Source organism: Dipodomys ordii, unplaced genomic scaffold (genome assembly GCF_000151885.1).
Source record: "Dipodomys ordii isolate 6190 unplaced genomic scaffold, Dord_2.0 Scaffold145, whole genome shotgun sequence".
Taxonomy (NCBI): domain Eukaryota; kingdom Metazoa; phylum Chordata; class Mammalia; order Rodentia; family Heteromyidae; genus Dipodomys; species Dipodomys ordii.
Genome location: NW_012267361.1, coordinates 1,728,211 through 1,753,330, shown reverse-complemented (window position 1 = coordinate 1,753,330; position 25,120 = coordinate 1,728,211). Strand labels below are relative to the sequence as shown.

At 34.5% G+C, this 25,120-nt stretch overlaps 1 protein-coding gene across 3 annotated transcripts in view; it reads left to right on the top strand.

Moving 5' to 3' along the window:
* The window catches only part of Fstl5 (follistatin-like 5), a 790,918-nt gene that overhangs the window by 484,028 nt on the left and 281,770 nt on the right, over window positions 1-25,120 (top strand). For all 3 annotated transcript variants that reach the window (XM_013031832.1, XM_013031833.1, XM_013031834.1), the window contains exon 6: window positions 18,467-18,633. In XM_013031832.1, the coding sequence (XP_012887286.1) occupies window positions 18,467-18,633 (167 nt within the window). The remainder of the gene's footprint in view (window positions 1-18,466; window positions 18,634-25,120) is intronic.

The following is a 25,120-nucleotide window of genomic DNA, read 5'->3' as shown; positions in this document are numbered from 1 at the left end:
AATGTAGAGAGACATTAGCTCTGTAAAAATTCCCAGTTAAAGAAAAATGAAACAAGCAGTACATAATTAGGCAAATATTATTTTGGGTGGAATTCTTTATTGTATTGTATTGTATTTTATTGTAAGAGTGAGGTAAGGAGAGTTCAGTTACATAAGTAAGGTAATGAGTACATTTCTTGTCAAACATTGTTACTCCTTCCCTCATATTCTCCCACTTTCCCTCTCCTTAACTCACCCTCTCCTCCAGTTGTAAAGTTCATTTCCAACATAATGTCTTGTGAGTATTGCATTGGTTCACCCTTAAAGGTCCTTTGTCTCATCATTTTGTTATTCTCCTTCCATTCCCGAAATCAGATAAACATATATACAAGACATGGAATACCAATTTTTTTAAGTGACAAGGAATAAACCAAAGGGTAAAAAATGAAAGGGAAAAATGAAAGAAAATAGAAATAACTTCATAGAGTACATTGAAAACAAAAACAAAAACAAAAAAACTCTTGTTTCCATATATTGGAGTTCATTTCTATTAATATAATTTTATATGGTCAGCTATTGTGATCCTCTGCTACAACTATTCTAGCTATATAATTATTATTACAAATGAGCTTATGTTTCTTTGGGTCTGGCTTACTTCACTTAATGTGATTTTTTTCCCCCAAGACTTTACACTTCCTTACAAATGGGGCAATGTCATAACTTCTGATAGAAGCACAAAATTCCATTGAGTGTGTGTGTGTGTGTGTGTGTGTGTGTGTGTATACAATTTTCTTAATCCATTCATCTACTGAAGGGCATCTGGTTTAGTTCCATATTTTAGCTATGGTAAATGATGCTGGAATGAACACAGTTGTTCTTGTAGCTTTAGTGTGGCTTTGTTTGTGTTCATTTGCATAAATGCCCAGGAATGGGGTTCCTGAATCATAGGGGAGCTCCATGTTTAGTCTGTTGAGGAACCTACATACTGCTTTCCAAAGTGGTTGAACCAGTTAGCATTCCTACCAACAATGTAGTAGCATTCCCTTTTGGCATCATCCCTACAAGAATCTACTATTATTTGTTTTCTCAATAATGGCTCTTCTAACTACGGTGAGGTAGAATCGCAATGTGGTTTTGATTTGTATCATTTTTATGGCTAAAAATGTTGAACAATTGTTCATCTGTCTATTGGCTATTCTTTTCTCTCCAGAGAAGTCTCTTTTGAATTCTTTAGCCCACTTATTAATGGGGTGGTTGTTTGAGGATTTGTTGTTTGTGGATTTCATTTTTTGAGCTCTAGGAATATTTTCGACATGAGGCCCTTGTCTGTTGTATAGGTACTGAAGATCTTCTTCCAATCCGTAGGATTTCTTTTGATCTTGCTAGCTATTTACTTTGCCGTGCAGAAACTCTGCAGTTTTATGCAGTCCTATATATCCAGTCTTTCTCTAATTTGTTGTATTTATGAGTCTTTATTTAGGAAGTTTTGACCTGTTCCAAGAGGCCCTAGTGAATCTTCTATCTTTTCCTATAATATTTTCAGGATAGATGGTATTACCTTGAGGTGTTTGATTCTTTTAGAGATGATTCTGGTGCAGGGTGATATGTAAAAGTTCTAACTTCAATTTTCTACACATGCATAGCCAATTGTACCAGCACCATTTGTTGAAGAAGCTGTCTTTCTTCCATATGATAATTTTGGTTCCCTTATCAAAGACTAGGTGACAATAGGTCTGTGAGATCATTTCTGGATCTTTAATTCTGTGCCATTGGTCCTACAGCCTGTTCATGTGCTAGTACAAAGCTCTTTTTTATAATTATATATAACTTTGTAATAGAGTTTGAAGCTTGGTACTGATATTCCTCTAGCACTAGTTTTCCTGCTATACAGGGTCTACTATTATCCCATATGAATTTTTGGATTGTTTCTTCTGTTTTATTAAAGAATGTTGTTGGACGATTGATGGGTATTGCATTGAATTTGTAGATAGCATTGGGCAGTCTTGCCATTTTCATGATGTTATAATGGTCCCAAACCAGGAACATGGAAGGATTTTATACTTCCTAAAATCTGGTTTAACTTCCTTTTGCAGGTTTTTAAAGTTTTAATCAAGGAGTTCTTTTACTTGTGTAGTTAATTCCTAGGTATTGTATTTTGTTTGAGGTTATTATAGAAGGATATAGTTTTCTGCTTTCAGCCTCTGTCTTCTCATTGTTGTCATACAGAAAAACTACTGATCTTTGTGGGTTATTTTTATACCCTGAGACTTTGCCAAAGTTTCAGATCAGCTAAAGTAACTTGGGAGAGAAGTCAATGAGGTTCTTTAAATACAGAATCATGTCATCTCCAATAGGGAAAGTTTTACTGCTTTCCTTATTTGGATACCCTTTATGTTTGTCTCTTGCCTTACTGTTTTGGCTAGGAATTCTAGTACTATTGTGAAGAGGAGTAAAGAGCATGGACTTCCTTGTCTTAATTTTATAAGAAATGGTTTTAACTTTTCACTGTAGGTTTTTCATATGCAGCCTTTATTGAGGAATGTTCCTTGGATTCCTAGTTTTGTCCTTGCTCCTATTGATGTGTTGAATTACATTAATCAACTTGTGTATGTCAAACCAGTTTGCATCCCTGGAATGAATCCTGTTTGGTTATAGTGTATGAAGTTTTTGATTAGTTGTTGAAGTGATGAACATTTGAATTTCTTTTTGTTGCTGTTCAACGACCTGGTGATTCAACAATGTGTATTTCTGACTCCAAGAGTGACAGATTTTTCTATGTGGTTTTGTTGTCCAGCTCTAATTTTTATTTTAATGAGGTCTGAGATAATGCAGGAAAAATTTCAATATTTCTGAATTTGTTCAGATTTGCTTTCTGTCCCAAAATGTGGTCTATTTTCGAGATTGTTCCATGTGCTACCTAGAAGAATATACATTGTGATGCTGTTGGGCTAAATAGTCTGTTGATGTCTGTTAAGTATAGTTGGTCTATGAAATTGTTTAGTACTGAAGTTTCTCTCTTCACTTGTTACTGGGTTGATATCTCCAGAGGCCACAGTGGTATGTTAAAGTCATGAACAATATTGGTGTTCAGATCAATGTGTGATTTCAGGGTAAATATTATTTGATGACATTGAGTGCTCCAGCATTTGGTGTATAGGTATTTAAAGTTGTTATAACTTCCTGTAGGAGAGGTTCCTTTATTAATATTTAATGGACTTCTTTATCTCTTGTCACTAATTGTAGTTTGAAGTCTATTTTATCTGATATTAGGATTGCAACTTTGGCCTGATTATGGGGACTGTTTGCCTGATAGATTTTATTCCAGTCTTTCATTTTTAGAAAATGTTTGTTTTTGTGAGCCAGGTGTATTTGTTGAAGACAGCAGATAGATGGATCTTTTTTTTTTTATCCACTTAGTCAATCTATGTCATTTAATTGGAGAATTAGGTCCATTAATAGAGGGTTAGGGGTGAGTGGTGTTTGATCCTTCCTGCCCTGTTACTCACCTTCATAGAGGTTGTACCTTATCAATTCTTTTACTATGATTATCTGATTCTGTTTAGGAGCCATTTCTCTGCCTATTTCATGTTCTTCTTGGTTTTCCATGTACAGAATGTCTTTAAGTATCTGATTTATAGAGATAGGTTTCAATTTTTCATTGTTGTGGAAGCTTTTTGTTTATTTAATTTATGCTTTATTTATTTATAATTTATTTATGAAGGTGACCTTAGCCAGGTATGCTATTCTTAGTTGATAGTTGTTTATGTTTAGAGTATGGCATACATCATTCCAGGCTCTTTTGCTTTCTTGGTCCTGCTGAGAAATGTGTAGTAATTTGATTTTCTTTTATAGGTAATTGATCTTTTCTCCCTGATATTTTAAAGGATCATTGGTCTCCAATGATCTTGCGTGGATTACAATATCGCAGTGGGATGTACTGTTAAACTGGTCTGGTCTGTTTAGGCTTCTAAAGCCTTCCTGTGCCTGAATAGGCCTATTCTTTTGATTGTTCAGGAAATTCTATGCTAGGATTCTGTTACATATATTTCCTATACTTTTAAGTTTCTTCTCTAGGCCCTTCTCAATATCTAGTAGCCTCACCTTAGGCCTTCTGAGTATATCCTGTATTTCCTGTAAGAATGTATTTTTTCTTGGATTTGTTTTAAATATTTGCTTGTTCTTTCTCTATAAAGAATAGACTATCTTCAAATCCAGAGATTCTACTTGCTGCATCTTTGTTTTCTGCTTACTTCATTTTACTTTACTTCCTTGTACTCAGCTGGTTTTGATGGCTCCATTTCCTTGTTGAAGCTTTGATTTAGATCTTGTATGGACACTTCTTTATCTCCTTGATTCGTTTTTCAGTGTTCTCGCTCAAATCTTTTAGCTGAGTGGCTTCAACATAACTGGTCTCCCTTGCCATCTGTTGGAATTCACTCAGCTTTCTGTTTGTGGATTCCATCAATTCCTCAATTAATCATTGGGTAGTCTCATCACATATATACATAACAATATTCAGGCTTTCAGTCTTTTCATTCAACATGTTTACCAGAATTGCTTGTAGAACACGTTGAGAACTATCCGCTAGATTTTTCATTGACTTCTCTGTTACCTGTTTATTTTAAGTGGGAGTTGAGGTTCCTTGATTTTCCATTTTTCTTGTTTCTATGGCTTGTTCTGCCCCTTTGGAAATGAAAGCAAATCCAATACCACACCAGAACACAATTTTAACACATGAACTAACCCAGAGCCCTGTAGTTGCACAGAAGTTAGACATTCACAATTACAGATAGGTATTTGCACTCTAACTCTCCTGTTTGAATATGAAAGCAGATCCAATACCACAACAGAACTCAGTTATAAGACATAAACCAACCTGAGTCCTGCAATTGCACTGATTTTAGAGGTTCAAAATCATCTATATGTATTTCCTTTCCTATCTTATCTCTGCTTTTCTTTGTTAGGAAAAAAGTGTGATTTAGAAGTAGGGATTATATATAGTTCTAATCAGTGAACACATCTGTCATGGGTTTTAATGCAATGTGGATGAAGAAGACAACACAATGAGCCACTTTGACAGAGTCAAAATGAATACAGATACAGTCTAGCTCAACATCAAACACCTAGGGAATCAATGGACTAAAGAAAACCAAGAAGAAGTGAAAAGTCAGAAATAAAGGAAAATAGTTTGAGGTGAAATTAGAAGAAAGATTAAGAGACAACATGACAAATAGGAGAAAATATGAGTAGAGGAATGTAGAAAAAGAAAGAACAGAAGGAAGGAAACTAAGACCTAAATTCAAGTAATGACATAAGAAAAAAAAAACAAGAAAAGAAAATATGTGCAAAAAATTAAGAAACATATATAATTTTAAACATATATAATATTTATAAATTAATAATACTAAAATTAAAAGTAAGAAGCAATAGAGAATTGCAAAATCCAAAGTCTGAATTGTGTAAGCACACAATTAAGAAGGAAGCTTAGTAATCACTGTAGTCTCTGTATCTCGGAATGAACAGAACAGCAATGAAGAGGGGAAAAATGTGAAAATAAGAAAAAACAACAATAATGCTTGATAAGAAATTTACTCATTACTTTGTTCATGCAACTGTAATTCCTCCTCTTTCCAGTACTCTCACAATAAAAAATAATTTTGGAAAAGGAAAAATAAAATAATAATAGTAAATAGAAAAATTATAATCCAGTCTCTTGATGAAGGCATTGATTTCCTTGTAGTGGTCAATTTTCCCTGTGGTTTATTTGGTTTCTCAAATTAGTTTGTTTGAGCAGTCAGGAAAAATTTCTGCCTTACAGACTTGGGGTCTTTGTGTCCCTTCTCCCAGACTAGTGGGAAAGCAATCTGTTTTATGTGTAATCAAGAAGGAAGTAGCCGGTTTCTTTATTATTATTATTATTATTATTTTGGGTCCGATCGTGGGGCCTGAACTCTGGGCCTGGGCACTGTCCCTCAGCTCTTCAGCTCAAGGCTAGCGCTCTACCACTTGAGCCACAGCACCATTTCCAGCTTTTTTTCTTTTTGCTTATGTGGTACTGAGGAATCGAACCCAGGGCCTTGAGCATGCAAGGCAAGCGCTCTACCACGGAGCCTCCTTCCCAGCCATCTTTATTAATTTTTTTTTGTCGGTCATGGGGCTTAAACTCTGGGAGTGGGTGCTATCCCTCAGCTCTTCAGCTCTAGGCGAGCACTCTACCGCTTGAGCCACAGCGCCACTTCTGGTTTTCTAGTGGTTTACTGGAGATAAGAGTCTCACAGACTTTCCTGCCTGGGATGGCTTTGAACCGCGACCCTCAGATCTCAGCCTCCTGACTAGCTAAGATTACAAGTGTGAGCCACCAGCGCCCAGTTGAGTACCTGGTTTCTTTAGCTTAGCATCCTTGGGAGTGAGCTTGAACATTGATAGAGTTGCATCATGTCTAGATTCAGTCTTTTTATCCAGAGGGGCTAGCTCCTGAGACTCTCTTTTGGTCATGCGTGGAGCCACTATTGGCTTTTACAGCCTACCCTTTTATTTTTTTAAATTTTATTATTTATTTATTTATTTTGTAAAGGTACTGTACAGAGGGGTTACAGTTACATGAGTACGGTAATGAGTACTTTTCCTATCGAGCATTGCTACACCATCCTTTGTTTCCCTTTCTTCCCCACCTCCCCAACTTCTCCCTCCACCCCTCAAAGTTGTAAAGTTAGTTTTCAACACAGTGTCTTATACATCTCATTGTTACAATGGGTTATCCTGTTTCCTTATTTCAGCATTTTGTTATTTCCTTTCCCCTTCCCAAATTATTTTTCTGGAGAGATTTTACAGACTTTTGGCTTTCTGATTCCCCTAGTTGGGCAAGCTGTAAGTTTAGCTGCTATTTGAATGGAATGTCTTTGTTTGCTGCAGAAGAGTGGGGCCACCTCTTAATGTGCCTACCTGGTAAAGAATGATATCCCTCCCTAGGAAAAGTTTTCTCTTCTTTGGTGAGGCAACCTTCCACTGGACAGAACTGACTGCCACTGGTCAGATTTCTTTACTCTGTTGAAAAACGTCACCACAGTTGCTGCTTCTCCTGCCTGAGTTATCTGTTAGCTGTTCGAGTAGGCTCTATATAGTGTCAAAGACGGCATTCTTCTTGGTTGGGAACAGATCTACCTTCCAGAAGCTGTTCTGTGAGAAGGAGTGAGGATTTCTTTCGTGGGGTACTTATTCTTTCCTTTAGATTTTTGGATCGTCCAGGGTCTGGGTCCATTGGTGGTCAGCAGGATGTGGATTTTCACTCCTAGTCATCCAGTTCTTGCTGTAGGTGAGTGAAAAACCACACGCACTGTGTCTCAGCTGCCTTTGTCCATGCTCTGTCTGGTTGCTGCTGCTACCACCTGAGCCACCTCTGGCATGTACTCAAATCTGTCTTAACAGGCTGCCTTACTGTTTTGTTTTGCTTTGTTTTCCTCTCTGGTCAAAATCTCTGTCCTATTATGGCTCACTTGGTGTGACTTTCTAGCCATGGACTTTTCATTGTACTGCTAAAACTGGTTTCTGGTTTCTCAGTTACACCTTACCTCCACCTCCAACATCTTCCTCCTATAGTTAGATTTCTTTTAGTTGGACAAGTAATAATAAACTTTTTTCATAAGCTGATGGATCGAAATCCTGTTCTACCACATGCAGGAAATAGCCTGGTAATTCTGTTCTGTTACGATCCCATTTGATATTCTCTAACACTATTAGCTTGGGGTTTCCTTGAGTAAATTGCAGCCATGAACACTGGAGAGTCTTCTTTCCTTTTTGGGGGGTAATTGTTAAACTACTTGGTCCCACTATTAATAATAGAAACTAGGTCTTGATAGAATGCTGGCTTTACTCTAACAAATGGGTATTTTTAATAAATTCTCTTCCTATGCTACTAAATTATATATAACCATCATAAATACAGTAAGGCTGACAATTTGTTTTTGTTCTCAAATTTTAGAAATATGTTAGAAAATAACTTTACAATGTACTGTCAACTTTTTAAAATTAATATATTTATGCTAGCAAATCATATTTACACAAGCAAATGCAGAAGAATGATTTTGGTTATTTCAATATTCAATTTTATTTTCAATGAATTTTTAAGTTGAATAGTGAATTTGATAACATTAATGGTTTTCCTTATTTTGTGAGTAGATCTGTATTGACACATAGGGGCTTTAACTTAGGGATTCAAGTTCCCACTCAACTCTTGCTCATGGCTGGGATTCCACCAATTAAGCCATAGCTCCAACCCAAATTTTTTGCTTGTTGACTGAATCAGTCTCTTGGAACTTTCAGACCTCTGTTAAATGATTTTCTACCTACCTACCTACACACACACACACACACACACACACACACACACACACACACATATATATATATATATATAAAGATGTCTAAGCACAACTTAAAGGAAATTTAATTTCTTTGTAAGATTAGAATCAAGACAAAACTTAAGCAATTTAGCCATGAAGCTAATTTATTAGCTTTCAAAATGAAGTCAATATGATAAAATAATAAAAATAATATATTCCTTATGTAAAGTGGTAACCATCTTAACCTAAAACATGTCAACAACTCTTCATAATTACATTCTCAATATATGTATAAGTTACTAAGAAGCATGTTTGTTATACTTCTTTTGGTAAATATTTACAATATCATAATTGAATCTTCATATCAATCTTTTCATTTGTTTTTCTTTTTTGTTGCTTTAATTTTAACAATACTGAAGTTGAAATTCATGGTCAAGAAGATGAATTGCTAGACAAGTGCTCTATCACCTGAGGCACACCTCAAATGTTTTGCTTTAGTTTGTTTTTTAAGATATAATCTAGCACTTTGTCTCAGGCCAGCTTCAAACTGCAGTCCTCCTAATGCTACATCCCAGGTAGCTATGGTTACAATGTGAGCTACCACTCTGGGCTTTGATGTCAGTCTGAAGAGTTAGGAAACATACTTGTTTTAAAGTTGGGGGTAATTTACAAACTTCATAATTTAATTAAAATTCTCTTAAACATGGCTTACAGAAATCAAAGTAAGGGGGAGATCAGTGTTCTATAACATTTTAAAATTTTCTTCTTCCAGTTTTGAGAATTGAACTCAGAGCCTCATGCTTTCACTTGGCTTTTTACTGATACCTTGTGCTTTACCAATTGAAACACACTTTCACTTTTGCTTTTTTGCTGATTAATTGGAAATAAGTCTCACAAACTCATCTGCCCAGACCAACTTCAAACTCTGATCCTTAGATTTCAGGTTTTGAATAGCTAAGATTACAGGCGTGAGCTGCTGGTGCTGGCCCAAGGACAGTATTTCAAATCCAGATGTTGATAATATGGTTGTATACTTCATACCCCTTAATTTTCTGTCCTCTATCCCTTATCCTTTCTCTATGATTTTTAAATTTATTAATTTCTTCTGTTTACTTTGGATTTCATTTGTTCTTGTCCAAATTTTATACAAAGATTAGATATAGTTTGAAGTGCTTTCCTAATATGTACATTCATTTTTATATCTCTTTAATGTATTGTATTTTATTTTAAATTATTTTATTTTACTTACAAACTATTCAGGAGACAAAATCTTCTCATTCATCATACTCATTGCTAATTAGACAGGGGGGTCCTTCTACTTTTGCATTTGCTATCCTTAATCTATCATAGATAGATTAAGGATGTATATTGAAGCTCCATTTATAACTTCCATTCATTATAGAATCACAAATAGAAAAGAAATAAAATTAGAATCAGTGTCTACAGCATAATGGTAAAAATTAAATTAATCAAATATTTAGAACACTCCTGACTAGAACACTAGTACATACTCAGTTAATGCTTACAACTGCCTTCATTTACCAATATCTTCTCATGTCACTTGTAAAGAGATTTTGAGCTTGACAAAATGTACTGTGCAGTTCCAGTACTTTATTGTTTCAGGCTGTATAATGGCAATGTTAAAATCATTAAGCTGTCTGCACCTTAAACTTTCTATGCTCTGAAGTTAAAATTAATTTGAGTGCTTTGACTACCGAATTTTCTCTGTGGGACACAACTTCTCTTAGGTCAGCTTTTATATGGAAACTGTTTTTGTGAATTTATTTTTTAAGTTGGTAGTGTCATATATGTCATTGAATGAACACAATCATGCTTTAGTTATTTGGAATTTATTTGTATATAGTTCAATTCAAAGAAAGTAATTAATTGAAAATAAAAAGAAAATGTAAATACAAATTACAATGTATTTTAAAGAGTACTGAAAGGATTATCAAAATTACAGGTTAAAAATGAGATTTACTATTTTAATAGTGAAATTATAGTAAAATTACCTGAAGAAATATTAAGGCATAGTCCTGTCTATATTGTATTGCACTTACTACAGAGCTACAAAGACAATAAAAATACAATTACAATCACTATTCATACCTTTTAGTCTTATCAGTGTTATAGAATTATCTTTTCTTTAGCTGCTAAACATTTTCTGTTATATTTACCATCACAAGTTCTTTATAACACCTCTAAAACTTATGACATAGGTAATACCATTATCAATTACATCTTTTAGGACCTTCCTATTCACAATTCCATTTCTGAAGATAAATTTGAGATTCATTTATCCTTATCCTGAATACTTATCGTTTTCTGTCTCCTTCCCTCCTGTTCAATGTATTAAAGACACCTTGAAAAGTTCACCACTTCTGCTCTCTATTTATTACACTTGAATGCTCTGAATACTCCATGTCCTAGCTCTTGACTCTTGAAAAACATAGCCACTCTGAACCTTGAAAATTGGGTTGCTTAGTCAGGTTTACCTAAATAAGACTTCATTTACTAAGTTTGTAGATTAATTTTCACTCTTGTGTCAGGTATTTAGAAGCTTATATTTTTCCCTATGCTTCTCAACACTTCTTTTAACTTAATTTTATCTTTTTTTCATCAGTCTGAAAGGTTTTGATTAAGACCTTTTTATCTCTCTGGATGTATAGATTTCACACTTCTGTACTAAACATATGGATAGCCAATTCATGAACATTTGTACCAATTTTTGTCGATATTTCTGTTGGGATTTAAATATTTCATCTCCAAGGGATCTTCATTTATTCTGCATATGCTATATCTGTTAATTTTGTGGTTGGTAAAGGCTTTCCTGGTTTGTGACTTGTGTTTTTGGAAACAATACCTAGATGAATAGATGTTGTACACTAAGCAATCATTTCTTTTATGATGAGATCTTTAGTGTTTTGTTTAAGAAATATTTCTGTAATCACACATTATGAAAATACCCAATATTAGGCATCCATAAATTATCAATATTTAGTAATTAAACTCTCATATTAATATAATTTTTTTGCTTTTCTGTCCCTCTTGTGCCTATGGATTATGTTGTAGGGTTGTTTCTTTTCTGCTTGAAGTACACTCTTCAGAAATATCCCTAAGATTTATTTTCTAGAGGTGTTCTATTTTCTTTTCTTTCTCCTTTCCTGTCTCCTTCACTATTTTCCTTCCTTTTTTTCTCACTTCCTTGTTCCTTCCCCTCCCTATCTTTCCTTTTTCTTTCTTTCTTTCATTATTCTTGAAAATATATTTTTACTTTAAATTTATATGTATACAATTAAATTCTAAAATCAAATTGATTTTGTGTCATGCCTTCAAAGAAATCATGCCAATCTCTCCTTGTTTCTATTTTTGGTGAAAATGTTGATGAAGTGTTAATTGTTTCACTCGCCTTCATATCTATGCCATACATAATCTATGCTATTAACATATGTAATTTTAACAGTTTGGTTTTCATCAACTTCATATTAACTGTATTTATATGGACTTATTAATTTTTTATGTTAAAGAGTTTAATTTTCTAATTGTTCTCTTTTAAATTTATGGAAAACTCTTAACTACTATTTCTTTCATATATTTCTAAATCCTATATGCTTTGTTTACTCTTACTGGCAATCAACTTAAACTTAATCTTATTAGTATCTGTTTATCAAATCCTGGTTTTTATTATTTCCCTTTGATTAGACTTTTAAAAAAATTCTTCCATTACCTTATGGGTGTCTAATCTGATTTTACCCATATCAAGTCAATAATGATTTTGTAATTCCTGGTTTTTCTCGGAACTAATTCTATTGAAAATCAAAAAATATCTTGCTATGTATTTAATTTTCTTTTTTATTTAAGTTTTTATTGTGATCATACTGTACAGTGGGGTTACAGTTACATGAGCAAGGTAATGAGTACATTTCCTATTCAGCATTGTTGCCTCCTCCTTTGTTTTTCGCCTACCATTCCTTCCCTCTCATCTCCTCATCTACAGCCCCCAGCCTCCTACCCCCCACCGCCACCTAAATTGTAACGTTGGATTTTCAAAATTGTTGCAATGGGTTAATCTATATCACTATTTAAACATTTTGTTTTTTCCTTTCTCCTCCCCAAATTATACCAACATCAAATACAGTGAAAACAGAGGTTATACAATGAGGGAGGGACATACAAAGCAACAAAAGAAATCACATGGTATCTAACAAATACATTAGAAACAGTAGCAAGGAAAAAAAATCCACTTGTGTCCCTACCTTGGGGTTCATTTCACTTAATACCATCTTATCTGACCTTTTCTGCTTGTCCCAGGCATATACTAGTTATTGCAAATAAGGGAAACCATGGGATCTATGTTTCTTTGGGCCTGACTTACTTCACTTAATATAATTTTTTCCAAATCTTTCCATTTCCTAACGAATGGGGAAATGCATTCTTTCTGATGGAGGCATAGAATTCCATTGTGTATATATACCACATTTTCTTGATCCATTCATCTACTGAGGGGCATCTGAGTTGGTTCCAGATCTTAACTACGGTAAATAATGCCACAATAAACATAGTTATGCTGGTAGCTTTATATGGTCTTGTATATGATCCGTCGGGTAAATGCCCAAAAGTGGGATTGCTGGGTCATAGGGGAGCTATATTATTTGCATTTGATCCACAATTGCTTACTTGTTAGTTCCCTTGTTTCTTGTATGTATGAAACACACCTAATCTTCCAGACAATATTTACCAAACAAAAGTAGTTTCTACATTGCTCTACTAACTTCTTACCATTTTACTTTAATATATTTTAGCAAGCAATTTATAATAAAAACATATGATAATTTAAAGATTAGCATATAATACATAAACTTCGTCTTTCTACTATAATAATGTATAAGTTAGCCTGTCTAAATTAAACACACACATTTATTTTTATTTTTTTTGTATTAGCTCACATTAGTTATATAACGGGGGTACTGTTACCATTTTACATGTTTACACTAAATTTCAAACAATCTCAGTCCTTCTATAATTCTCCTCTGACCTTTCCCTTTCCCAAAACAATTTCAACAACTTTCATAGTTATTTTCTTCTTTAATGTCAAAGTGATTTACAGAGGGGTTACAGTTACATAAGTAAGGTAATAAGTACATTTCTTGTCGACCTTCCTTCAATTTTCTTCTACTTTCCCTCTCCCCCACTGCAGGTTGTACAGGCCATTTCCAACATATTGTCTTGTGTATATCACTATTGCATTGGTTTCCTCCCTTGCCCTGTACTTTGTCTCACCATTCTGTTGTTCCCCTTCCTTTCCCTAATTCAAATAAACATATCTACACCAGGGTACCAAAATCAAAAACAGTATCAATAGAGGATATACCATAGGGGGCGAAAACATAAAAAAGAAACCAAAAAATCATATAGTACATTAAAAACAGCAACAACAAAGAAAAACCTTTTGTATCAATGTCTTGGAGTTCATTTCACTTAGCATCATCGTATATGGTCATATGTACATAGATATGGAGCTAAGTGGTGACATTTTTCAAAGAATCAGGTTTATGTCTCATATTACCCTATGTGTTTTTACCTTTATCAAGTTAATATATGACTCTTTTGTTTTGTATTTTTGTTACTTTGAGACAATCTCATTATGTAGCTCAATCAGGCATTGAAATTGTCATATTTATTCAACCTCTGTTTGCAGATGTGCCCTACCACATCTGACCCAGATGACTCTTGACATCATGTTATCTATAATTTTACTTAAATTACATCTTAGCAAAAATCACTAAAATATCATTAGAGTGAATATATAGAGAACACTAGAATGATTGATGCTATTTGCCCATATAGAACTAGCATAATAGGATTGTGGTAGAATGCTCTAAGATGAAATATGCCAGCATCAAGCAAAATTTTCATACAGAATTAATTTTTAAAATCTTTCTTTAAAATTTGTTTCTGTACTCATAACTCAAAACACAATGACGTACCCATATTTGGAAAATGGCAAATTATCCTATGGTTATTGACAATAACTTCGTTGTTAATACAATCAGTGAGCATTGTCTGAAAACAAAAGAAAAGCCAGATCCAAATTTCAAATAATATATTCATGAGTAAGCATTATTATTGACTAAAATATGATTATATATGCTAGGTAAAAATATATTAATTACAATATTAACTAGCAAACTCTATAAGAAATGGACATAATTGCTGTTAGGTTAGTGTAGTTCAGGGTAGTTTTTCCCTCCCCACTCTTTCCAAATCAAATCTTATTTCTCTTTCCTTCTTTCTTTCTTTCTTTCTTTCTTTCTTTCTTTCTTTCTTTCTTTCTTTCTTTCTTCCTTTCTTTCTTTCTTTCTTCCTTCCTTCCTTCCTTCCTTCCTTCCTTCCTTCCTTCCTTCCTTCCTTCCTTCCTTCCTTTTTGTCTGTAGTGGCGCTTGAACTCTGGGCTTAGGCACTGTCCCGGATTTTCAGCTCAAGGCGACCACTCTAACACTTGGGCCACAGCACCATTTCTAATTTTCTGGCCTTAATTGGAGATATGAGTATCACAGACTTTTTTTTTCCTATCTGGGCTGGCTTTGAACAGTGATCCTCAGATATTAGCCTCCTGGGTAGCTAGGATTACAACCATGAACCACCAGTGGCAGCTTCAAATCTTCCTTCTTTAGGGTCAATTTACATTTCACAGCATAAGGATGGATTTTCCCTTTTCAGCTTTACTATTGTTCTTTGAGCTACACAGCAATGATCCCATCTCATCCTCAGTATAAATCTCTCAGTGAACAAACACCACCATTTTATCTCAACATCAACGACAAATTATATATCTGCTTGGCTCTTAAATAAATTGTCTCTCGGAGAGTTCCGGGAAGATGATGAAGGAAAAGCTGGAGGCTAAACAAGCACTCGCACAGAAAGCAGTTTTAGTGTTCCAGTGAACAGACCTAAGCCAGAGAATCACACCAAGTGTGTCATTACAGTACAGAGAGTTAGGCCAGAGAGGGAAAATCCAGGCAAGGAGACAGATCTGAGCACTTGCCAGCAGCCATGGCTGCAGGTGTGGCAGCGGCAGCCATAACCGCTATACCTGCAACAAAGAGAGTCCAGGACAAAGGCGCCAGACACAGCAGGTGAGTGGATTCTACTCAACACCAGCAAGAACTGACAATGAGCAGACATCTTCATTCTGCAGATCACAGACCAGAGATGACCCAGGAACCAAGACTCTGGCATGAGTAGAAGCCTGACATACTCACTTCTTCACAGGGAGCAGAGGAGGGAAGGCCACCCCTCCCCACCCCACTACCAGAGATCTACATCTTTGATACTGACAAAGGCCTGGCTGAGCAGCTAGCTTCAACTCAGGCCTTGGAAGAAAATAAAAGTCATTTAGCAGGTCACAGGAACCTAACATGACCTGCCAGACTCAGCTCCCCCTAGGGAAAAGTCACCCAGCTAGGCCGCCAGCCCCAGGAGGGGTTTTTTTCACTGGGTGCTGCCCCTCCGCACAGCAGCCTTGACAATCAATTGAAATTCAGTAAATATAAACAGTGAGAAAGGCTCCAGGCTAGGTTCTGTGAGTTTCTCAGAAGCTAGCTCCTCGAGGGGAAAAACTGCTGTTTGCTGAAAGGTCTCAACTCTACCCAGAACCTAGCCTCATCACAGCATCTCCAAACTAGAGGAAACAGCCATCTCCCTATTTTGCGATACTCAAAGCAGATCTCCTTCCCATTGAACTAGCTTGGGAGGAGGATCACAAAATCCTGGGTAAAGCAGAGCATTTGTCTGCCTGCTAAAACAAACTGACTTAAGAAACCATCCAAGCTACAGGAAAATCAAACACCACGAGCAGACCAGAGACTCCAACAAGAGATTGGTTACGGACACAAGACAGATACAGGACCTTCCCATCCCCCTAAAAAAAATCAAAGAACTCTTTTTTTGTACCTTTTTTAAATTTTTTTTCCAAAACTTTTTATAATTTTTAATTTTTTAACGATAATATTTTTTGTTTTCTATTAACTTTTTTATTCCTATTATAATTTTTATTTTAGGGGTATATGTGTGTATCCTTTTTTTTTCTTTTTTTCTTTCAATTTTTTTTCTTTTGCTCTACTGACCATTTGATTCTTTTTCTCTTTCCTTCTCATTCTTTTCACTTTTTTTCTCTTTAATTCTTCATTGCGTGACTTAATTGTTGTTCTGCTCATCCTCATATATACCCGTAGTTGATTATTAGACCTTAGCTCCCATGGTGTACACACTTAATCCAGACATTTATTACTCAATTTAAAACCTCTTAGACTTAAATTTCTTAATAGCAGTACTACCTCTTTATACCTATATAATATTTTAAACATTTTTATTTTTAAGTTTTTCACATCTCCTTTCAATCCCTCTCCTTTTCTTATTCTATCCATGTTCTTATCTGAAAATTATGTTTTCAAATTTGCATAGTTTTTAAGTATTTCATTTTTTAATTTTTAATTTTGTTTTACTATTTTTTCTTCTCTTTTTTATTTCTCTTTCTTCTTTTTCTCTCTCTCTCTACTATCATTCTATCCAACGTATTTCCCTCTTTGAGATTAGGATTTAGTTAACTCTCCCAATGCCTTTCCACATCCCACTATGCCTATTTTTACTCACATCTCTCCCTAAACCTAATAATTTCTGTTTGCCAAATTCTTCTTTGCAGTTCATAGCCCATTAATACATAGTTGTTTGATGTTGAACTATATTGTATCTGCAGACTTTTGACTATGCAACTACAAACTTTGGTTAATGCTTGCCTTAAGATAGTGTTCTAGCACAAAACTGGTGTTACTTTCATCCCAAATGGGCAGAGCAACCCGGAAAAACACAAGAAAAATTTCAAGTCCATGTAGTTCAACTCCCACTCATGATAATCAGGGGACAGAAAAGATAATGAATAATCCAGAGGAGAGTTCCCAAAAGCTCTATAAACACTAGTGGTAAACATGGTAAATGAAAAGATTGAAAACCTGCAAAGGACTCTGTATGAGCATGATAGGGAGAGAGAGGACGCAAACCAAAGGTTAATACAGGAATATCATGATTGTGAGGAAGCTGCTCACAGATTGATAGAGGAATTGTGTGAGCAGCTTGAGAACACTCAAAGAGAAATAAAGTAATGGTGTAAGCAGGCTGAGATCAGTCAAAGAGAAAGTCAGGAATGGCATGAGCAGGCTGAGAACACTGAAAGAAAACTAAAGGAAATGCGTAGACATGAAGAAGCTAATCAAAGAGTAATACAGGAATTGAGAGAGCAGGATGAGAACACAGAAAGATCACTAAAGGCATTCATGGACTCCATTAACAAAGAGCTGAAGGAAGTCAGGGAGAACACAAAAGGAATGCTGAATGGAACCCAACAGGAGGATTGGGAGTCCAAGGAAACCATAACCAATCAACTAAGTGATTTGAGAATAAACACTGAACACCAAATTAAGGGAGTAAAGAAGTTCATACAAGATCTAAAACAAAGCTCCAACAAAGAATTTGAAGCCAACAAAGCCGATCAACTAGAAGGAAAAGAAATCAAAAACAAAGTAGAAAGTCTTGAGAGCCGGTTAGACCATGCAGAAGATCAAATTTCTGGGATTGAAGATAGCCTAGATAATATAGAGGAAGAACATGCAACCATCCAAAACAAATCCAAGAAATATGATAGATCTATTCAACACTTTTAAGACACCTTCAGAAGGCCTAATCTAAGGATAATGGGTGTAGAGGAGCACCTAGAAACAGAAGTTAATGATTTAGGAAATTTGTTTAACAAGATCCTCATTATCTTGCCCATGTAATTGTAACCACTCTGTACAGTATTTTCACAATTAAAATAAAAGAACAACAAAGAAAAAGAAATTGTCTCTCATTTGGGGGCAGTCTGCCGGACCTTTGATACCATATCATTTTTAATAGTTTTTTTTATCTCCAGAGAATGCTCGTCTATAAATAAAACTGAGTTGTCATTGCAACATTTTATTCAAAACAACTCTTCATTACAATCTTTTCTCTCTATGTTCAAATTAAAATCCCAAATTACCAGTATTCAAGACCTTTTACTAATTAACATTACAAAACCACCTGCTCATAAATTTGCCACTGCTTTATCATTGCAGAGGTGATCCAGTTGATTCTGCCTGAAGATCAAAGATTAAGCATTACTGCCACTACTGTGGGACAGAGTGCTGTTCTTAGCTGTGCTATTCAGGGAGCATTGAGACCTCCCATCATCTGGAAGAGAAACAATATTATCCTAAATAATTTAGATTTGGAAGACATCAATGTGAGTACATAAAAAGAGAGACTTTATAATGTGTATAATTCATATGATGTACTGCAGCTTTTGTGAAGTCTGGTTTTTGTAAACTTACTGAATATTAGATATGGAGTATCCAAGAATTATATGTCTTGCTGCCTGGGACGTATGTAGATCATTTATAATTATCCAAATTATATATATTGATATGATAAGCAGATTCTGTAGTAATGTACTTTTTCAACTTCCCTAGTAACTCTTAAAGAGTACATATATTGGTTAAAAAATGATAAAAAGTACATATTTAGCTCTATCATGCAAATACTTGTACGCTAATATATCTATATTTAGGTATTATTCCTAATCATGTTAATCAAGTAGTTATTTATAACACTGTGAACTTCATAGTGTTGTAAGGATAAAGTATTATAATTCTGTCTATTAGAAATGTGATAGTAAGAATGTGTATGTCAAAATTCATATATGCTAATATGGAATTAAAATGTTTATATCTATTGAATATTTTTACTTCTTGTTCTGAGAAGATGCTTGTTAGTTCATTAGCCCATTAAGTAATTGAGTTGTTGAATTTTGTAGGATTTATTATTTGTAATTAATTATTTAATTTTAGGTGGTTGTTTTTTTCTGCATATTAGGCCATTCTCTGATGAGTAGTTGGCAAAACTTTTCTCCCATGTGGGTAGTCTCTTAGCTTATTGGTTATACCCTTTGCTGTGCAGAGACTTTTTAGTTTGATGCAGTCCCATTCATCAGTTTTTATTTGATTTGCTGTGCTTCTGGATTTTTTATTCAGAAAGTTTCTACTGTGCTCAACATTCTTAATGTTTTCCCTTCTAATTCTTCTAATTGATACTGTACAACTGAAAAAGAAATTGTAAGATCTGGAAAAAATTATGTTAAGTGAAGTAAGTCACGCCTAGTGAGACAAAGGATGAATGTTTTCTCTTATATGGAGAGGCTAGATTTAGCTTATAAGCCTATAATATGCTGGGTGGTTAAAAAAGTGTTTGTAAAGGTTTACATGAAAATATGTCCCATCATAGTTTAGAATGTTTCTATTCATCAACTTAAAATATATAACACTATATATATCATGTTTAGACATAAAGCTATGAAACAACTGACTGGATCAACTTGAATATTTACATTTATAAAATGGTTATATATTAATATTAATAGAAAAATGTATGAACTTATTATCTGTATGTGTTTCATTGTAGTGTCCTGATATTTATGGAACACATTTTTAGGAGATATGGATGTATCTGGACATGGGAGGATCATTCCTGTATGCTTAATTAGTTAGGATGCTGAGGCCCAAAAGATCACAATTTGCAAACAGTCAAAAATCCCATTTCTGTTGTAATTACCAAAAAAGAGAAACGCAGAGCTGAAGGCATGGTTCAAGTTGTAGAATGCTATGTCAACAAGCAAGCAAAGCTATTGTGAGAGCCTAAGGTCAAGCTTCCATATTCTCAATAAATAAATACAATTTTCTCTTTGTCTCTCTATGTCTATATAGATAGATAGATAGATAGATGTATACTTATACTATATATTTTTATACTACATATGTATGTGTGTATATAAATATATATTCATATATATATATGTTCATACATATATATGCATATGTATATATATAGACAGAAGAGTAAAGAATGGGTTGTAAATTCTGACTATATATACACATATATATGTATATATCTACACATAGAGAGAGGCATGAGAGACAGAGAATAACATGGTTTTCACAGTAAAATTAGAATCTTGAGGTTCTATATTCACTGGGTCAGGAGTGTCTATGACATTTCCAAAGACTGATCTATTGAGTAAAGGTTGGGTCATTTTTAAACAAATGGCTAGAACAAAAATTTAGTTTTTATTGTTTCCCACAACTTTTGGTTAATCATCTCTGGGAATTGTATTTATAAATAAATATCTGTTAGAATTTTTGTAACAAGTATCAAACTCTGCGCAATCCTGTTATGTTAAGCAGCAACTGGATGCATGTGAAAAAGTTTGAATTTAAAGTTAGTTTCAAATCAAGAACAAAGAAAGAAAGAAGTGGTTGAATTTTTCTGAATGAAGGATCATGATCTGTATCAGGTTCAGTTTATGGTATCAGAATCTGAACCAAATTCAGCAGGACATAGCTTCACAAGTGAAATAAAATTAGTACAAACTCTAAGGAGTTCATGTGTGAGCAAATGTTAACAGCTGTCATGATAGGGAACAATTGAAATCTCAGCTGTTTAAGAGATGGAAATAGTAGGATCATAAATTTTAAAACTACCTGGACAAAGGTAATAAAAATGTCTCAAAATATAAACAAAATGCATGGTAGTAATGCTCAATGGAGTAGAGCATTTGTGTAGCATGCATCAATTCCTAGTAAGACACAAACACATCAAATTTTAGCAATCCTAGGAGACCAAAAATTTTGTACTTAAAGGGTATCAGTGGGATTGAGGTGAGGAAATACTTTACCTTATTGATTTTGGTGATTCTTTTTCTTAATTTAATATATATTTTCATTGTAAAGATACTGTACAGAGAGGTTATAGCTACATGAGTAAGGTAATGAGTATTGTTACCCCCTCCTTTATTTTTCCCCTATGATCCCTTTCCTCCCCAACTCCCCAACTCCCCAACTCTGATCTCCCATTCACCCCTCACCCCCACGCCTGAAGTTGTAATTTTCATTTTCAACATAGTATCATCTACACCTTATTGTTACACTGGGTCAGCCTGCATCCCTATTTTTCCTTCCCCTCCCCAAGTTAGAAAACTGTATATACAAGATGCAGGGCACTGGAATCAAATACAGTGAAAACAGGGTTATACTATGGGGGAGGAATATATCAAAGAAACAAAACAAATCACATAGTATATTTATAAATATATTTACAAAAACAGCAAGAAAGAAAAAACACTTATGTTCCTATCTTGGGGTTCATTTTGCTTAACATCATCTTATATGGTCATATGTACATGGCCTTTGACCTTTTCTTATTGTACTAGACATATACTAGTTATTGCAAATAAGGGGAACCATGGGACCTATGTTTCTTTGCACCTGGCTTACTTCATTTCCAAGCCTTTCCATTTCCTAACAAATGGGGCTATATTATTCTTTCTGATGTTGGCATAGAATTTCATTGTATACACACACACATATACATACATACATATATATATATATATATATATATATCACATTTTCTTGATCTATTCATTTACTGAGGGGCATCTGGATTGATTCTATCTTAGTTTTATGGTAAATAATGCTGCAATAAACATAGTTGTGCTGGTAACTTTCATATTTATGGTCATTTGGGTAAATGTCCCGAAATGGGATTACTGGGTCATAGGGGAGCTCTATGTGTAGGTTTTTGAGAACTCCCCATGCTGCTTTCCAGGGTGATTGAACAAGTTCACATTCCCACCAACAGTGTAGTAGCATTCCTTTTCTGCCACATCTCTGCCAACATCTATTATTGTTAGTTTTCTTGATTATAGACATTCTAACTGGGGTGAAGTGGAATCTCAATGCTTTTTTGATTTGCATTTCTTTTATGGCCAGAGAAGTTGAGCGTTTCTTCATGTGTCTATTGGCTATTCTTATTTCATCTTCAGAGAAGTCTCTCTTTAAGTTTTAGCCCACTTATTTATTGGGCAGTTGTTTCTTTAAGATTTGTTTTTGGGGGATTTATTTTTTTAGTTCTAAGTCTATTTTAGATCTGAGGCCATTGTCTATTGTATGGCTAGTGAAGATCTTCTCCCAACCTGAGGGCTTTCTATTGTTCTTACTAGCTACATCCTTTGCCATGTAGAAGCTATGCTGTTTCACCCAATCCCATTTGTCCAAACTTTCTTTGATTTGTTGTGTTTTTGGGTCTATTGAGATAACCATGTGGTTTTTATCCTTGCTCTTGTTGATGTGATAAATTATATTAATTGATTTGCATATATTGAACCAGGTTTGCATCCCTGAAGTGAATCCTGTTTGATTGTGGTGTATGATTTTTGGGATGAATTGTTGAAGTCGATTGGCCAAATTTTTTTAATGTTTTTTTTATTGTGAAAATACCATATAGTGGGGTTACAATTACATGAGCAAGGTAATGAGTATAATTCTTATCAAGCATTGTTGCCCCCTCCTTTGTTTCCCCTTACCATCCCATCTCCCCCACCCAACCATTGGCCAAAATTTTGTTGAGAAGTTTTGCATGGATGTTCATGAAAGAAGTGGATCAAGAGTACTTTTTCTTTGATGAGTCCCTTGATTTTGGTGATTCGTGTCTCTACATGTTTTTAATTCTTTCTATAATTCTTTCTATAATTATTTTCTATAATTTTTCTACCATGTTTTGGGGTTTCATCAATAACACCTGAGTGACCCAAGACACAACTCCAAATTATAATTTTGTATATGTGTTTCTAAAGTTTTGGCTTAATATCTTGTAACATATCATTATCACTGGTGGAAGTCTGGGACACCAGACACATTTAGTTGTTTAACCACAGTTACTGAACTAATAATATTAAATGGCTACCCATTTTCATGGTCTGACTGATTTTACATCGAGTTTAAAACTTCGATGTATAAATGAAATGTTTTACAATTGTCTGCTACTTTTTAAACAATGTATGCCAAATGACCCTTGCTTTTCTATATTGCAAAGATATTTGCTGCCCTTTGCTACTAGATATACAATTAAAGTTCAGCTCATGTCCAAACCTTTGCATTTTTCTAGTATTATTCAGTTTTTGCATCACATGCAAAAAAAAAAACATACCACTGAATTGCAGAAGCCTGTATAACAGTGGATTAAAGGATGGCTTGTAAATTCTGTTTGGATTGCAATTTAAGTTCCATCCAGAGTGTTACTAAAACTCTGTGTGTCTGTGCTTTAGTTCTCTTAAATGAAAAATCAAGGTAATAATAGAATTGATGATCTGAATAATACTTGAGGTAAAACATTATAAGGCTTTTGTAGAATACATAGTAAGAATTCAACTATACTAACTTTTTCATTACTTTTCCTTTCTCTTCTTTCTTTCTTTATATATATATATATATATATATATATATATATATATATTATTGTAAAGCTACTGTACAGTATTGATGTTAAGGGAATGAACCCTAAGAAATGTATTCAAATGTTTTTTTTTCTTTCATGTGATTGTTTCTAACATATTTATAAGACATTTTTTGTTGCTTTGATGTACCTCCCCCACGGTATAACCCCTGCTTTCACTGTATTTGATGTCTGTATAATTTGTGGAGGGGAAGGGAAAAAATATCGTTTAAATAGGGATACTAGTGGACTCATTGCAATAATGAGATGTACAAGTCGTTATGTCAAAAATGAACTTTACAACTTTGGTGGTAGTGGGGGAGGTTTGGATGGGGGGGCAAGAGGAGGATGGGAAAGGATGGGAAGGGGAAACAAAGGAGGAAGTTACAATGCTTGATAAGAAATATACTCATTATCTTGCCCATGTAATTGTAACCTCTCTGTACAATATTTTCACAATAAAGAAGATAAACAATACAACTAAAAAAAGATACTGTACAGAGGGGTTACAGTTACATGAACAAGGTAATGAGTCCATTTCTTATGGAGCATTGTTACGCCCTCCTTTATTTTCCCCTACCATCCCTTTCCTCCCCACCTCCCCAACTCCTGCTTCCCCTCTCCACCCCCAGCAAACCAGTAAGTTTTGTTTTCAACATACGGTCTTGTACATCTCATTGTTACAATGCCTCATTCTGTATTCTTGTTTCAGGATTTTGTTATTTCCCTTCCCCTCCCCAAATTACAAAAAAATGTATATACAAGGTGCAGGACACCAGAATCAAATACAGTGACAACAGGGGTTGTACCATGGGAGAAGAACATACAAACAAACAAAAAAATCACATAGTACATTATTTTCTTAATCTCACAAATGTTTCAGAGAACACAGATGTCCTCACCAACCTAAGGTACCATTCAGTTGCAATTAGTATACATACTCCATCAAGGGAGAGTCCCATTCACAGGCAACACTGGTTTCACATTTTATCAATTTAAAACAAGGCTCATGCTATCTCATCTTTTGGTTAGCAAACTTTATTGGAAAGTAGACCATTTATATTCACTCTGAGGGATGAATTAATCTTTCTGTCATATCCCTGATTAATCAATGTTTTGTATCTAGTTCTTGGTGTATAGCACTTCAGGGAAGTGGAAGAGTGAGACTATTAAAGGTACAAAGACATATTGTTAAAAAATCTTGCTTTGGACAACTATGTAAAGATAATAAAAAAATAATAATAAAATTAGAGGGAAATAAAAATGTAGGTAAACAATGTGAAGCGGGCAGGGTATATGTGGTTCATGCCTATACTCCTAGCTATTCAAGAGGCTAAGCTGTGACAATCATGGTTTAAATATAATTTCATACTCTTATCTCAAATTATTAACAAAACAGCAGAACT